Source organism: Lampris incognitus, chromosome 8, assembly GCF_029633865.1.
Source record: "Lampris incognitus isolate fLamInc1 chromosome 8, fLamInc1.hap2, whole genome shotgun sequence".
Lineage (NCBI taxonomy): Eukaryota > Metazoa > Chordata > Actinopteri > Lampriformes > Lampridae > Lampris > Lampris incognitus.
This window is the reverse complement of record NC_079218.1, coordinates 50,979,005-50,995,833: the sequence shown is the minus strand read 5'-3', so window position 1 is coordinate 50,995,833 and position 16,829 is coordinate 50,979,005. Positions and strand designations below refer to the sequence as shown.

General features: G+C 46.6%; 1 protein-coding gene across 1 annotated transcript in view; it reads right to left on the bottom strand.

The window, feature by feature from the left end:
* LOC130116938 (carotenoid-cleaving dioxygenase, mitochondrial-like) overlaps positions 1-16,058 on the bottom strand; it is a 33,626-nt gene extending 17,568 nt beyond the window's left edge. Inside the window, exons 1-5 of the mRNA XM_056285044.1 lie at positions 15,885-16,058; positions 1,121-1,319; positions 773-988; positions 452-461; positions 108-221 (exon numbers count right to left, since the gene is read on the bottom strand). Coding sequence (XP_056141019.1) covers positions 108-221; positions 452-461; positions 773-988; positions 1,121-1,319; positions 15,885-15,912 — 567 coding nt within the window. The 5' untranslated portion in view covers positions 15,913-16,058. The remainder of the gene's footprint in view (positions 1-107; positions 222-451; positions 462-772; positions 989-1,120; positions 1,320-15,884) is intronic.
* Positions 16,059-16,829: the final 771 nt, after the last annotated feature.

Below are 16,829 nucleotides of genomic sequence, written 5' to 3'. Positions count from 1 at the left end.
CGGACAGTTAGACACACTAATGAAACTGACTAAGAGCCCCCAAAGCTCGACCTTTAAAGGTCAGATTTGTGTTATTATCCTTTAACGTATAATGGCCGTGCAAGTACCTTCTCCACGGTTTCTAAGCTCTCCGGGTCCACTTTATGCATAAAGTTTGTCTCGGTGCTGACATAATAGTCCCCCTTGTATTTCACAAAACTGACACTCGCGTTGTCTGTTGGCTCTGCAACGGAGAAATAAAACGAATTAGCCGTCACATGAAACGCATGAAGTGGCTTGTTAAAACCTTGCAAGCCACTCTGAGCAGTGACATGTGCCTTGCAGGGAAAGCCTCCTCCCCGTACGGGTACCAAGTGCCACCTCTTATGTAAGCATGCGGGGCGGCAAGCCTCCAGGAATAAAGCCCTTCCTTGGCTTTATTGCAGCTTTTGCAAAGCAGAGCGTGTGTAACCGAAGGCGCCCTCGACACAAAGCAACATGAAGTTACAGCCTTTGGGATCTGTCAGATTCCTTGATACCGAGTTCTTCCGGCGGAGCAGACGTGGCTTAGCCGTTTGATTGTTCTTTAAACGGCAACTTTTGAGCAGAAAAATAAATTCATGGCACACCAAGGAACATTTGAGTGCTTCATGAAACAAGGCAACATTCTTGCACACACGCATATAGGAGTGTGTTAGCTATAGTATACAAACGTCCAACTGACAGAAAACAATGCCATCAACTTGCTCTCTCCAAAACATCAACCGTTCCCAGTTGCTCATCCCTGACTCACTTACGGATCATCTCAAAGCGAGAAAGGAAACGCTGGAAGAAGTTTTTACAGGGGTCGGGCATAGCCAGGGTACCGAACTCTGACACCATGATGCGGTCCTTTTCACTGTTCTTCTTGTAGGCGTCACTCTGCAGGAAAAGACTCTTATACGTCACCTGGCCATTCTCAATCTTAAATTGGTGCAGCATGGCCATCCCATCAAACCAGTGATTGTAACTGTGTTGGAGGAAAGGAAATGAGGCATAAGTATGGACGACAAAAATTATACATCAATTCATGCCTACTGTCATCATCTGCATTGTGCAGCACTATGTTATTATTATTATTATTATTATTAGCATGACTCACTGTGTATTTCCAAACTCGAACTTTCCGGGGCCGTTGCGAAGGAGATTGCCATGTATCCAAGGGGGAATGGTCCCCTGCACTTCAGTGGAGATTGGCTCAGGCGTCTCTTCTACAGAGCGCACCAGGGGGGTGATGCACTCCAGCCCCTTCAGCACCGTCCGGATGCTGGCCTTGGCATCATCTGAAGGCTGGGCACGAGCTGTCAAAAGCACATCGACAGCGCTGTAATTCATACCTGTTTCAAGCTGATATACACTGCTCAAAAAAATAAAGGGAACACCTAAAAACACAATATAGACCTCGATGAATGAAATATTTCGGCTGAAAATCTTTATTTATTAGACAGAGGAATGTGTTTAGAGCAAAATAACCTAAGAATGATCAATGGAATCAAAATCATTAGCCCATTAAGGTCTGGATCCAGAATCATACTCAAAATCAAAGTGGAAAATGAGAACATAGGCTGATCCAACTTCTGTGGAAATTCTTCAAGACGATTCAAAATGAGGCTCAGTAGTGTGTATGGCCTCCACGTGCCTGTATGCACTCCCTACAACGTCTGGGCATGCTCCTGATGAGACGACGGATGGTCTCCTGAGGGATCTCCTCCCAGACCTGGATCAGGGCATCGGTCAACTCCTGGACAGTCTGTGGTGCGACATCGCGTTGGCGGATGGTACGAGACATGATGTCCCAGAGGTGCTCGATTGGATTCAGGTCTGGGGAATGTGCAGGCCGGTCCATAGCATCAATGCCCTCGACATACAGGAACTGCTGACACACTCTGGCCACATGAGGACGAGCATTGTCATGCATGAGCAGGAACCCAGGGCCCACTGCACCAGCATATGGTCTGACAATGGGTCTGAGGATCTCATCCCGGTACCTAATGGCAGTCATGGTACCTCTGGCTAGCACGTAGAGGTCTGTGCGGCCCTCCAAGGATATGCCTCCCCAGACCATCACTGACCCACCGCCAAACCGGTCATGCTGGAGGATGTTGCAGGCAGCAGAACGTTCTCCACAGCGTCTCCAGACTCTCTCACGTCTGTCACATGTGTTCAGTGTGAACCTGCTCTCATCTGTGAAGAGCACAGGGCGCCAATGGCGAATCTGCCAACCAAGATGTTCTCTGGCAAAGGTCAATCGGGCTGCACGGTGTTGGGCTGTGAGCACAGGCCCCAATTGTGGACGTTGGGCCCTCATACCATCCTCATGCATTCTGTTTCTCACTGTTTGAGCAGAAACCTGCACATTAGTGGCCTGTTGAAGGTCGTTTTGTAGGGCTCCGGCAGTGCTCCTCCTGTTCCTCCTTGCACAAAGGACCAGATAGCGGTCCTGCTGCGGGGTTGTTGTCCTCCTGCGGCCCCCTCCACGTCTCCTGGTGTACTGGCCTGTCTCCTGGTACCTCCTCCATGCTCTGGACACTGTGCTGGGAGACACATCAAATCTTCTTGCCACAGCACGCATTGATGTGCCATCCTGGATGAGCTGCACTACCTGAGCAACTTCTGTAGGTTGCAGATACCGCCTCATGCCACCTCTAGTGGTGAGGGCACTAGCAAAATGAAAAACTAACCAAAGATCGGCCAGAAAAGACGAGGACAGGCAAATGGTCTGTGGCCACCACCTGCAAATCCATTCCTTTTATAGGGGTTGTCTTGCAAATTGTCTAATTTCCACCTGGTGGAAATTAGACAATTTACCAACAGGTGAAATTGATTCACAAATCAGTGTTGCTTCCTAACTGGACAGGTTGATATCTCAAAAGTGTGATTGACTTGGAGCTACATTGCATTGCTTATGTGTTCCCTTTATTTTTTTGAGCAGTATAGAAACAAGGGCTAACCTGCTCGTATTACTTAAATGCTATCCGGAAATAAAGTTTCACTCCAGAGCAGCGGTCACCAACCCCGCTCCTGGAGAGCCACCACCATCCTGCCGGTTTTCACTCCAACCCTAATTTAACACACCTGATTCTACTGATTACCTACCTACCTTGACTAATTGAATCAGATGTATTGCATTAGGGTTGGAGTGAAAGCCAGCAGGACGGCAGCTGTCCAGGAGCAGGGTTGATGACCACTGCTCTAGAACATAATATCCTTCTGCAGGCAGGAGCTCTGAGGCATCCATGCCACGTCCATCGTACCTCAGTTAAAGCTCCTGTAAGCAGTTTTCCTTAACTTTCCGCGTCATTGGGCAAAAATCCCATAATAACCTTTCAGCATGTCGTAATTCAAGTGGCCTGAGAGAAAACTAGACTTCTGCACCTCCTCGGCTCTGTGTTGGGGAAAGTCGAGCCCGGGATGGGAGACTTTAGCCAATCACGGGTCACCTCAGAGGGAGGGCGTTGCTATCGGCTGTTCTACAAACGCAGATTGTGTGCACGGTTGGTGCCCTGCCCCGCCGGTCACTTGTGGGTGTAACCCTGACCCTAAAAGTCAACAAGACCAACTCAAAATGGCTGCTTCACACGAACAACATCGGTGTAAGTAACTTAGAGAGTTGCTGAAAAACAGGAAAAAAAAAGTTTTTCACATAGATAATGAGCCGCCATACAAGTTTCACGAGCCTGGCTTTGGCATTTCCTGGTTGCACGTGAGTGTAAGGGTTCGGGGAGCGATGCAGAGGTCATCTGGAGGGAGAAGGTCATCTGACGGGAGGGAGTTAGTGGGGTGATACCAGATGGCAGACAGGGGCATGGAAGGGTTTGTATTGGGACGCTCATGTTGCCTACTGCAGCTTTAACATCACGGCCCAGTTTAAGAGGGTTGTAGTTAACAACATGAGCATTTGGGCATGTTCCTAGTTAGCTTTGGGGGGGGGGGGCTACTTAAGTTGTTATGACAACTGTAGAACTTTACTAGTAGTAGTACCAGCAATATGATGATGTAAAGATGGAGTGATAACTGGGATCCTTGCTTACTTGGTCTCGTGCACCCTAACCATGCATCCCATGCTGCCCCATATGAACACACCCTCAGTGACATGGAGGCCCAGTTAGTGGAGCAGCTTAGATAAACATTGTGCGTTTTGTGATAAAAGCGTCAAACTTGGTACATATGTAGCTTAATGTATTTAGAAGAAATTTGGATATGGAGCCACTGAAAATTAACCCCATAGTGGCCATGGCAGGCATGGACGTTATTAGATCGCTTTCAGCGGGGCTGTGGCCTCCCTACATTTCATATCAGCCATTATGACAAGACAGAGGAGAATTTTCCCTTTCCAGAGATACCGACATTATTGTTCTGGTCCAAATACAACCAGAGATATGCAAAGGAGTTGAATCAAGTGCAGCTGGACTTGGTATATATCCGTGAAGACGTTTCGCCTCTCATCCAAGAGGCTTCCTCAGTTCGGGCCTTTCTGACTAGACCAAGCTAGTCTGACTGGCTGGTGATGAGACTCAGAATTTATCCTCTAGGAGTCATTGTCAGGGCTATAGATGTCCATGGCTCTTTGTGATCCGATGTTTAGCACAAAGAGCCATGGACATCTATAGCTCTGTATAGACATCTATACCTAAACACTCCTCTATACACTCTGTATAGACATCTATACCTAAACACTCCTCTATACACTCTGTATAGACATCTATACCTAAACACTCCTCTATACACTCTGTATAGACATCTATACCTAAACACTCCTCTATACACTCTGTATAGACATCTATACCTAAACACTCCTCTATACACTCTGTATAGACATCTATACCTAAACACTCCTCTATACACTCTGTATAGACATCTATACCTAAACACTCCTCTATACACTCTGTATAGACATCTATACCTAAACACTCCTCTATACACTCTGTATAGACATCTATACCTAAACACTCCTCTATACACTCTGTATAGACATCTATACCTAAACACTCCTCTATACACTCTGTATAGACATCTATACCTAAACACTCCTCTATACACTCTGTATAGACATCTATACCTAAACACTCCTCTATACACTCTGTATAGACATCTATACCTAAACACTCCTCTATACACTCTGTATAGACATCTATACCTAAACACTCCTCTATACACTCTGTATAGACATCTATACCTAAACACTCCTCTATACACTCTGTATAGACATCTATACCTAAACACTCCTCTTCTGTTGGGCAAGGAGTAGAACCAGCCAGGAAACAATACACAATTCAGTACTTCAGCAGTGTTTATTGTTTTTGTTGTTGTTGTTTTTTTATTTACAAAAGTAACTGCTTATCCACTTAGTTTTTTCAACATGCATTGGTGCCATCCGATATGTAAAATGACACATCTCTGGTTCTGTTTGGACCAGAACCATAATATTGGTATCTCTGGAAAGGGAACGTTCTCCTCTGTCTTGTCATAATGGCTGATAGGAAATTTAGGGAGGCCAGAGCCCCGCTGAAAAAGATCTAATAACGTCCATGCCTGCCATGGCCACTATGGGGTTAATTTTCAGTGGCTCCATATCCACATTTCTTCTAAATACATTAAGCTGCATATGTACCAAGTTTGGTGCTTTTATCACAAAATGCACAGTCCTTATGAATATTGGAGCTAAGCTGCCCCACTAAGTCTGGAAAGCGCTGCACACAAGGTGCTGTAAATACCATTTTCCTCATTTTTTGATAAATAGTAAATAATAAAGTACTATACCATGGAAATACCATGGTTTAAGTTTGATAGTACTTACAGTGACAGTACGGTGGGGATGTAAGATTTTTACCTATTTACACTATGATCAGTGACAAAATACTGTAACGATCACGGATGAGTAGGCTCGGTAGCCCTTGGCTAGCGGGTCGGACCCTTTTGTCGACTGGTTAACGTTGTCGCTTGCGGAGTGGGAGAAGCGGGTTCGCGTCCCGGCTGTGGCGGCGGTTCCCCGACTACCCCCTCAAATTGGCTGCATTGGTGTCAGAAGTTGCGCGCGGACGCGCTTCCTGAACATGCAGCGAATTCGAGGGGGTAGTCGGGGAACCACAGCCGGGACGCGAACCCGCGTCCCCCACTCCGCAAGCGACAGCGCTGAACCAGTCAACTAAAGGGTCCGACCCGCTAGCCGAGGGCTACCGAGCTTATTCATCCGTGATCGTTACAATACTTTCTAGTTCTCTCATATCTCAGCAGTACTTTGTTAAAGATTGACAAACAATGTACAAATTCGGTTGTAGTTCTTGACTTGTTCCTCCAGTACGACACGTTTGACTAATTCACTGAGGTCGAAGCAAGGGAAGCTGCACTTGAACCCCATAGTTTTGCCAGTTGAAGCTCAGAGACCACCAACAAGTTGTAGGAACGTTTGCTTTTTTCATGACCAGGCAGGTGAATTCAGGTGAAAGCCACAATACCAGTCTTAACCGACTTCAGCTGATTGCCAAACCTACAGGAGAAGGCCGCGCTGAGTGTGAACAGTGGGTTAGTTGTGCAACCATGCGAAGGCATTCAAAGCCAAGCTTGTGTTGTTTACAGCAAGGTGAGCGAATGACAATAGCAATACCCGAGGTAGGATTTTTGATGCAGTGCAATGTAGCATGCACAGAATACTGAGAGACTTGCAGGTGGCGCTTATGTGAAAAGCAAAATCAGACAAGAGGCTTTTTGTTACTCAAAAAAAGAGAAAAGAAAAACAGAAAACGCTAAAGCTACACAAAACACCCAGGGGGGTCTGGCAGCGGCCTCCCCTGGCCTTGATTGTGTTTTTAGTGTCGTCGTGTGGAGCGCGGGGAGGTGTGTCGAAGGTGCCTGGCTGGGAGAGCTGGCGCTGGATCGGCTGAGGGAGCCTGGTCTGCTGCATCCTGTGGACTCAAGGACCACGGCCCTGACCTGAGCTGCGCCCGAAGAGGAAGCACCGAGAGCAGTCTGACAGGACGTGGGAGCGGGGCAGGCTAAGCTAGCTGCTAGCCCACGCAGACCGGCAGCTCCGACAGTCATCCTGGCTGGCGTTCGCTCTCCTGGACAGTGATTTATTTTTCTTGTTTAGTTTGGATACATGTGTTAGTTAGGGTATATGTGTTCTTGTAGTTCTGATATGTGTTTTTGTGTTTGTGTTGCACTGCTGTGGACTGGGGGAAATGTTGTTGTGTGTGCAAGTGCATGAAGTGAAAACGACAAGATGTTTCTTCTATGCCCAACCAAAAGGGATGGCTCCATACATACATATGACCGGTTATTCAGCGTACACTTAGTATGCTTGTTATTTCACTTGTGTGTGACCCCCCCCCCCAGCCCAGCTATGAACTTTAAAAATGTAGCACACAGGTCTCAAAAGGACGAACATTTATCTCAAAGTAAAAAATAACGACACCCGGGTACTTTGTTCCTTCTCTCAGCCTTCACAGAGTGTTGGCATGTGATGATGGTTGGGTCTGTATTTGGTTGTTTTTTGTTGTACACCGATTTTAGGTTTCACCCTGCTAACTCTGTTAAATACAAAATTATGAAAAAAAGTCTGCACCTATGATGATTTATATGTAGTTGTCAAGTCAAGTCAATTTTATTTGTATAGCCCAATATCACAAATTACAAATTTGCCTCAGTGGGCTTAACGGCAACACAGCATCCCGTCCTTAGACCCTCTCATCGGATAAGGAACAACCCCCTAAAAAAACCCTTTAACAAGGAGAAAACCTCAGGGAGAACAACGGGGGAGTTAACTGGAATAGTTGTGAGCAAAATTAACTATTTGGCCTCCTTAAAACTTGGCTGCATCCCACATATGCCTGAGCAGAACAATCTGCAGCTCAACGTGACCAAGACAAAGGAGCTGGTTGTTGGGGTCTGAGGAGGGACATGACACCACTGACCCCTGTCTCCATCCAGGGGGTCAGTGTGGACACTGTGGGATACTACAAGTACCTGGGGGTGTATATGGACAATAAACTGGACTGGGCTAAGAACACTGATGCCCTCTACAAGAAGGGACAGAGCCGTCTCTACTTTCTGAGGAGGCTGAGGTCCTTCAGCATCTGCCAGACAATGCTCGGGATGTGGTGTGAGTCTGTGGTGGCCAGTGCTCTCCTGTTTGCTGTTGTGTGTTGGGGCAGCAGGTGGAGGGTAGCGGATGCAAACAGGCTCAGTAAACTGATCCGCAAGGCCGGTGACGTTGTGGGGGTGGAGCTGGACTCTCTGGCGGCGGTTTCTGAGAGGAGGACGCTGTTGAAGTTGTGTGCCATCATGGACACTGTCCCCCACCCACTCCATGACCTGCTGGTTTTTACTAAAAGTAAGTCTATTACCAAGAGTACAGGAGTCCTTTTGGTGATAGACTTGTTCTGCCGAAACGCACCACAGAGCACCACAGGAGGTCAGTCCTGCCTGTGGCCATCAGACCTCACAGCTCCTCCCTCAGAGGGTCAGACACTCGAGTCAATGGTCACTGGACCGCCCTTCCTCTTGTGTTACCCTGTCGGGTGTTGTTTGTGCTGTTGTTGTGTGCTGCGGTAGTGCAGCATAGAGAAGAGAGTTATGTGCACCATGCTTGTTTACATATTTTGTTCTTATTTCTATTTGTTTCTGTTTTCCCTGTTTCTATTTGATTCTGTTTTCCTTGTTTCTATTTGTTTCTATGTGGTTCTGTTTTCCTTGTTTCTATTTGTTTCTGTTTTCCTTGTTTCTATTTGTTTCTGTTTTCCTTGTTTCTATTTGTTTCTATTTTCCCTGTTTCTATTTGTTTCTGTTTTCATTGTTTCTATTTGTTTCTGTTTTCCTTGTTTCTATTTGTTTCTGTTTTCCCTGTTTCTATTTGCTTATATTTGTTTCTGTTTTCCTTGTTTCTATTTGTTTCTATTTGTTTCTGTTTTCCTTGTTTCTATTTGTTTCTATTTGTTTCTGTTTTCTTGTTAGTTTTTAGTGTTTCTTTATTAGAGCGTGAGTGTCTGTAATAGAACCCAGTTTGGCCTCGGGGTGAATAAAGGCGTCTGATTCTAATGTGAAACAGTTCTGCTTTTATACGAGGAGGAAGAAAAACAATCACACGATACTGTGATTTTGTTTTCATAAGGACCCTGCATGAGGCGCGACGTTTGACCCATTATGTTTAAACATGTGTATAACTAAGGTGCTTTGGATGGAAAGTCTAATGTATTTCACTAAAGTTAATGAAACAAATCAGATGAACATGAACTCACGATGAAATAATTATTGTATTTTACGTTATAGCTGCAAGTAAAACTGATGGCGTCTGGACTTTCCAGTGTCACAATATAATATTTTCAGTCACCTCTTTATAAAGTTACCAATTATATCACATTTCTGGACACTTCAGTGTCACAAAAGGTATATTCTAGCAGTCTTTTTATAAAGTTAACGAACAAATCCAACTACTGTGTTTAATCCAGTTTTGCGTAAGAAAACCTCGTAGCCGGTGTAAAATCTCTCAACGTTTTAAGCACTGGCAATTTTAGACTCTCTTTAGGGGTGCTCAGACACACCTACATTTCATCTCAGCACCTCTAAAAGAATGATACTTCTTCTTATTATGGAGTCATCCTGTACTTGGAAACTAAAAGCATGTTCTGGGTTGAACTGGTAGCTCCGTGTTTCCGAGAATCGGATCAGTGCGAATCTACGGGAGAGAAATTGGGCTGTGAAGACAGGACGGTTTGTATGAGGTAGAAGGAAACCCTGCTGCTCTGTTATCCCTCAGTCTTGTTATGGTCCACGACCCAGCCCAGATAACAAAACTGCTGTGGCCCGGACCCGTCCCACACCCGACACTTTCATCCGGCCCACATACCGCGTGGAATGACGGTACTTGGGTGGTCCGCTCCTGTTTGCCAGATCTGGGCCAGAACCAAGCCATAGCAATGCCGCATGTGCCACATATTGGCCAAAGGTGGCCCATATTTGTTTTGTGATATGTGGGCCATATTCACCATTTACCACACGGGCCACTTCAGGGTCACATCCAGGTTACATGTTGCCCAGAGCCAAAAAAGGCCCACATCTGATTTGGCATATTTGGGCCACATTTGCTATTATACATGTGGGCCACTTCAGGCTCACATCCACTTTGTCAGGGCCAGAAGAAGGCCATCAGTGCCGCATCATTGCCTGAAGTGGCCCACATCCGGATGCTGTCTGGGAGAGTAGCTTTTCTGACCCGGTTTACGCTTGGACAGCTGTTTTCCTTCTCCTGTCTTTGATTGGCTGGCCAATCAGAGAGAGGAGAAGGAGAAGGAGAAACCTAACAGACGCTGGTCGAGAAGATGGCACAACACAGGAGCGCTAACATGGCCAGGGGGGTGGGGGGGGGGCTAACAGTAGTACATCTGACACCATCTTACAATGCTGTGATTGCAACTATCCCCCAATCCTGTGTGAATAGTACACATGGCCGTCGTAACTCTACATAGTTAATGGTCACACCCATATTTGCATATGAAACCGGTCGTTGGTTTGGCCATACTAGGCCTAAGGAGATCTGTTGTGGAGTAGACCCGGGGCTGCATCCACGAAACATTTGATCTTGCCACCAAGACGTCTCGCAAATAGCAGTTGCCCGTTTCTAGCTAAGAGTCTCCTCTGAAGACCCCTTCACCAGACCTCTTCACCAGACCCCTTCACCAGACCCCTTCACCAGACCCCTTCACCAGACCCCTTCACCAGACCTCTTCACCAGACCCCTTCACCAGACCTCTTCACCAGACCTCTTCACCAGACCTCTTCACCAGACCCCTTCACCAGACCTCTTCACCAGACCTCTTCACCAGACCTCTTCACCAAGCTGCCGAGACTAGTGTTGCTGAGGAAATGGGGAAGCTAAGAGAAAGGGCGGGGTTGACCTCGTTGCTATGGTGATGTCATGTTTCATAAACAAGCTTACTCACTTACTAAGCCCACAGTGATTGGCTGACGGGATGGGCGGGTCTCTGTCAGTGATTTCATTGGCTGACGGGATGGGCGGGTCTCTGTCAGTGATTTCATTGGCTGACAGGGGATGGGTGGGTCTCTATCAGTGATTTCATTGGCTGACGGGATGGGCGGGTCTCTATCAGTGATTTCATTGGCTGACAGGGGATGGGTGGGTCTCTATCAGTGATTTCATTGGCTGACAGGGGATGGGCGGGTCTCTATCAGTGATTTCATTGGCTGACAGGGGATGGGTGGGTCTCTATCAGTGATTTCATTGGCTAAGTGTCACGGATTTAACATGAAACCAAGAATAATGTGCTGACTAGTCAAGCCGGCCTCTTGTATGTATGGCAGCTCATAAACACTTAGGGGATATGCATATTAATTAAGCCTTTTAATGATCAGATTAGAATAACCGTGGCTTATAGGAAAACGTGTGACTACATCGTGCAAACAAAAAACTGGACGGAGGAACAGCTCCTAGATGTTAAGACGTTACTAAAGGGAACTCTGGAGCGGGGATAATTCAATAACCAAAAGAAAAGAAAAAAGAAAGGAGAAGAAGAAGAAGAAGAAGAAGAAGAAGAAGAAGAAGAAGAAGAAGAAGAAGAAGAAGAAGAAGAAGAAGAAGAAGAAGAAGTGTGGGAAAATAAACGAGGCCTTCCCACCTCTGCCCAGAACCACCGACGCCTGGTATTCTCTGCAGTCAGGATTCAAGCAACAAACTATGTTCAGCTACACAAGTCCGGTGGTCTGCTCTCTGCCAGCCCGTCCATTTAGCCCACAGTCCCACCAGATCCAGGACCAGGTTTACTGCCCACCTAGGTTTGCACATACATGGAATTTCCCTCCGGTTTCGTGGCTCTCTCGAGTCAAGTCAAGTCGAGTCAAGTCGGTTTTATTTGCCCCCAGGGGGGCAATTGTTGTGCAGCAGCAGCAGCAACATTAAAACACACAAACCCTCCACACGACACACGGGGCAGATAAACAGAAGGTGGGGTGAGGAGGAGCGGTGCAGCAGTACCCAGCGGGAGCAGGGTTTATCCAGGTGGAGCTGCATGGGGGTTCCCTCCTACTGTTGGGGTGTAGCAGGGAAATGGCTGATGGGATGAAGGGGGGTGTGTGTGTATCTGTTGGTTTTCACTGCTGGGTGTTTGGACCGGGAACCAGAGGGCGAGGTGTGAAGCTGGAGGTGCAGGGGCGGTGCTGTCAGACAGGACGGGTTCTGCTTTCCTTAACCTCCGCCTGGGGCATAAACCAGAACAGGCTTTGCTGCCGGGTGCCGGCGGTGCTGCTGCAGACCTGCATCACCCTGGTTAGGGCGCCTGAGGGGGGCAGACCCACCGATAACAGGAGAAGTAAAGACCGACTCGGTAAAAGACCTGCAGAACAAAGCCATGAGGGACCGGTCCACCCCCCCACCTAGCAGCTTCCTCACACAAACACACACATCTGCATAGCAAATTGGTATTACAATCAAAGCTCGGCTTGTTATCAGTCATAGTGGCCAAGTACTTGGGTGAGTCAACAGTTTCAGCCTCCTGACCGTCCATCTTGGTGCTGAGCGGGCTGGGGGATCACGTCTGAATCCAGAAACAACAACCAGATGTAAAACCGAGACCTCCCGCGGGCCGTCAGTCAAATGATCACTTAACATGGTCACGCAGACCCCACCATGCTGTAATATATACTGTACTGTATGTACTGTATATACTGTACTGTACATGCTGTACTGTACATGCTGTATATCCTGTACTGTACATGCTGTATATCCTGTACTGTACATGCTGTATATCCTGTACTGTACATATTGTACTGTATATGTTGTATATCCTGTACTGTACATGCTGTATATCCTGTACTGTACATGCTGTATATCCTGTACTGTACATGTTGTATATACTGTACTGTACATATTGTACTGTACACGTTGTATATCCTGTACTGTACATGCTGTATATACTGTACTGTACGTGTTGTATATACTGTACTGTACATGCTGTGTATACTGTACATGTTGTATATATCGTACTGTACATGTTGTACTGTACATGCTGTATATCCTGTACTGTATATACTGTATGTACTATACTGTACATGCTGTACTGTACATGCTGTATATACTGTACTGTACATGTTGTGTATACTGTACTGTACATGCTGTACTGTACATGTTGTATATCCTGTACTGTACATGCTGTATATACTGTACTGTACATATTGTACTGTACACGTTGTATATCCTGTACTGTACATGCTGTATATACTGTACTGTACGTGTTGTATATACTGTACTGTACATGCTGTGTATACTGTACATGTTGTATATATCGTACTGTACATGTTGTATATATCGTACTGTACATGTTGTACTGTACATGTTGCATATACTGTACTGTACATGTTGTATATACTGTACTGTACATGTTGTACTGTACATGCTGTATATTCTGTACTGTACATGTTGTACTGTACATGCTGTATATTCTGTACTGTACATGCTGTATATACTGTACTGTACGTGTTGTATATACTGTACTGTACATGCTGTGTATACTGTACATGTTGTATATATCGTACTGTACATGTTGTACTGTACATGCTGTATATCCTGTACTGTATATACTGTATATACTATACTGTACATGCTGTACTGTACATGCTGTATATACTGTACTGTACATGTTGTGTATACTGTACTGTACATGCTGTACTGTACATGTTGTATATCCTGTACTGTACATGCTGTATATACTGTACTGTACATATTGTACTGTACACGTTGTATATCCTGTACTGTACATGCTGTATATACTGTACTGTACGTGTTGTATATACTGTACTGTACATGCTGTGTATACTGTACATGTTGTATATATCGTACTGTACATGTTGTATATATCGTACTGTACATGTTGTATATATCGTACTGTACATGTTGTACTGTACATGCTGTATATTCTGTACTGTACATGTTGTATATACTGTACTGTACATGCTGTATATCCTGTACTGTACATGCTGTGTATACTGTACTGTATATTGTAGGTGTACTGGTACACTCTGTCATGTCCATCTACCTCAGGCATGTATGTCAGTAAGTTGCTAACATGTATTTCAGCCTCTCTGATATTTTCTCTGCACCGCTGCACTTTATCACCTCTTATTCCACCTGTGTAAGTCCGCTCTTGTGTAGATACCTGCAGCTCTGTAGCGCCTAACACGAACATACATGTATTTATACATAAATGAACCTTGCAGTACACGTCATCGCACTAATTAATACTAACCAAGGGTTGCCTTCATTAGGAGGCGTAAGCAGCAGCAGCTCCGCGTCCTGGCGTCTCGGGGCTGTGACGTCACCGCACCGTTAAAGGATTCTGACGGGTTGACCAGCGGAGCGCGCCGGCAGCAGCCATTTTAGGACCGCCTGGGACTTGGTCTCCGTGACGTAGGAGTCCTCTTCACGACCGCTAAACCTTTCACAGGTTTAGGAGCTGGTTTTAGCACTAAAACGCTTCGTGAAATACTCTTGGGTCAACAATTTAGGACTCCTTAAATTAGGACCGACACGCCCATTCTCCCAAACCGTGATTTCTCCCAGTGTCTCCCAGATCCTGATTTCTCCCAGTGTCTCCCTGATCCTGATTTCTCCCCGTGTCTCCCAGATCCTGATTTCTCCCCGTGTCTCCCAGATCCTGATTTCTCCCAGTGTCTCCCAGATAACGATTTCTCCCAGTGTCTCCCAAATCCTGATTTATCCCAGTGTCTCCCAGATCCTGATTTTTTCCCCAGTGTCCCAGATCCTGATTTCTCCCAGTGTCTCCCAGATTCTGATTTCTCCTAGTGTCTCACAGATCCTGATTTCTCCCAGTGTCTCCCAGATCCTGATTTTTCCCAGTATCCCAGATTCTGATTTCTCCCAGTGTCTCCCAATCCCGATTTCTCCCAGTGTCTTCCAGATCCTGATTTCTCCCAGTGTCTCCCAGATCCCGATTTCTCCCAGCGTCTCCCAGATCCCGATTTCTCCCAGCGTCTTCCAGATCCTGATTTCTCCCAGTGTCTCCCAGATCCTGATTTCTGCTGTCAGCCTGGAGGTGTGGTTGTGAATACGGTCCCTTGTGTGGTTAACGGCCGATTACTGGCTGATAAGTGTAGTTGGAGGACCGTGTGGTGACTTCAGCACAGGCCCGTGCGTGTTCTGATCACAGGAGACCACCAGCCAGAAGCGTGTTGTTCCCACTGCTAATTGCACTCAAAACATCGAATCTCTGTTTGTTTTGCCGATGAGCGCAAATGAAAACAACTCCGCCCGGACGCGTTTATTCGGCGTCCTTTAACAAAGCAGGTTTGCGACCCGTCGAACGCGCGCATCTCCTCGTACGGACCGCGTCATCGGTGCAGGATGGCAGCAGCTGATGTGGGCAAAGTTGTGAAAGCGGCCAGGGACGCGACGTTCCTTTACGCACAAATCCGCACCTCGCGGTTAACCGACGAGGTCCGGCGTGAACCGGGTCGCGTTGCTTTGTCATCTATAAGAAGCGGGTCTCCAGAAAAAAAAAGTTTGGGGGAAAAACCGATTTAACGCACTTGGGCGGGATACTCCTCAGTGGTGGGGCCACAGGAGCAGAAATCACCCCGTTTCTCGGCTGATGTGCGGTGTCCCGGACAGACGGGACCGACGCGCTAAAATAAAGGTACGACTGGGAAAGAGAAGATGCCGGGCCGGGCGCGCGGCCTCAAAGGTACACGATGTGCAGAATGCGGCGCGGCGCGGCGCGGCAGCGCAGCGCGCAAAGCCGGCAATGTGCGCCGCCGGTGCGTGCGTCTCTGTCGCTGTGCTGCAAAACCCGACAACACGCTGCTAGGAGGAGGAAGAGGAGGAGGAAGAGGCCGGTGGAGCTTACCTGAGCTGTCCAGGTTCACAGGTGCCATGTTAGTGGATGGAGAGCGCAGTTTGTCCGGATCCTGTCCGACCTGCGGCGCTGTTGCGTAAGGCTTTTACGTAACACGCAACGACCGGCTGCAGCAGGAGGAGGAGGAGGCGGAGGAGAGGAGGAAGACTGAAATCTATACAGAATAACATGTTTGGCGGAAGATGTTAGCGAGAGTGGAGAGTCTGTCAGACATGACGTGTGTTTTGCCACATCCTGGGTAGATATGCACAACTGGATCGGGAAATGAGGTGTGGCGTATTTGGCATGGTTTTGTTTTTTTTAAAATTTGGACATGACGATTTGGTGGGCGCAAAAATGTTGTGCGATTATTTTTTTATATTAGGGAAGTTTCGTACCCACAAAATAAAGCGGCTTGGCTCCAAACCGAAATTCTTACACCTTTTTACATGATTTCAAACAATAGCTACATTTTTTTAAATGATCGGGAAAAAATGGTTTGGGTTTTTACTAAGATATATTTTACTGTACTACTACTACTACTACTACTACTACTACTACTACTACTTTCGGCTGCTCCCGTTAGGGGGCGCCACAGCGGATCATCCGTTTCCATTTCTTCCTGTCCTCTGCGTCTTCCTCTGTCACACCAGCCACCTACATGTCCTCCTCACCACATCCATAAACCTCCTCTTTGGCCTTCCTCTTCTCCTCTTCCCTGGCAGCTCCGTATTCAGCATCCTTCTCCCAACATAATATATTTTACTGTACCCCTGGCAATAATTTGTTCTGGGCAATATGAAGGAGGAAAAAAGGTTAGGAGGGAGGAGAAAGCTGAAGAGAAGGATAGTGACATAAAAAATAAAATAAAACAGGAAACACGTGATTTAAAAGGTGAAATTGAATCATGCCACATTTACTGTAAAAAGCCTAGGGTAGTATCACTCATCCCGTTTT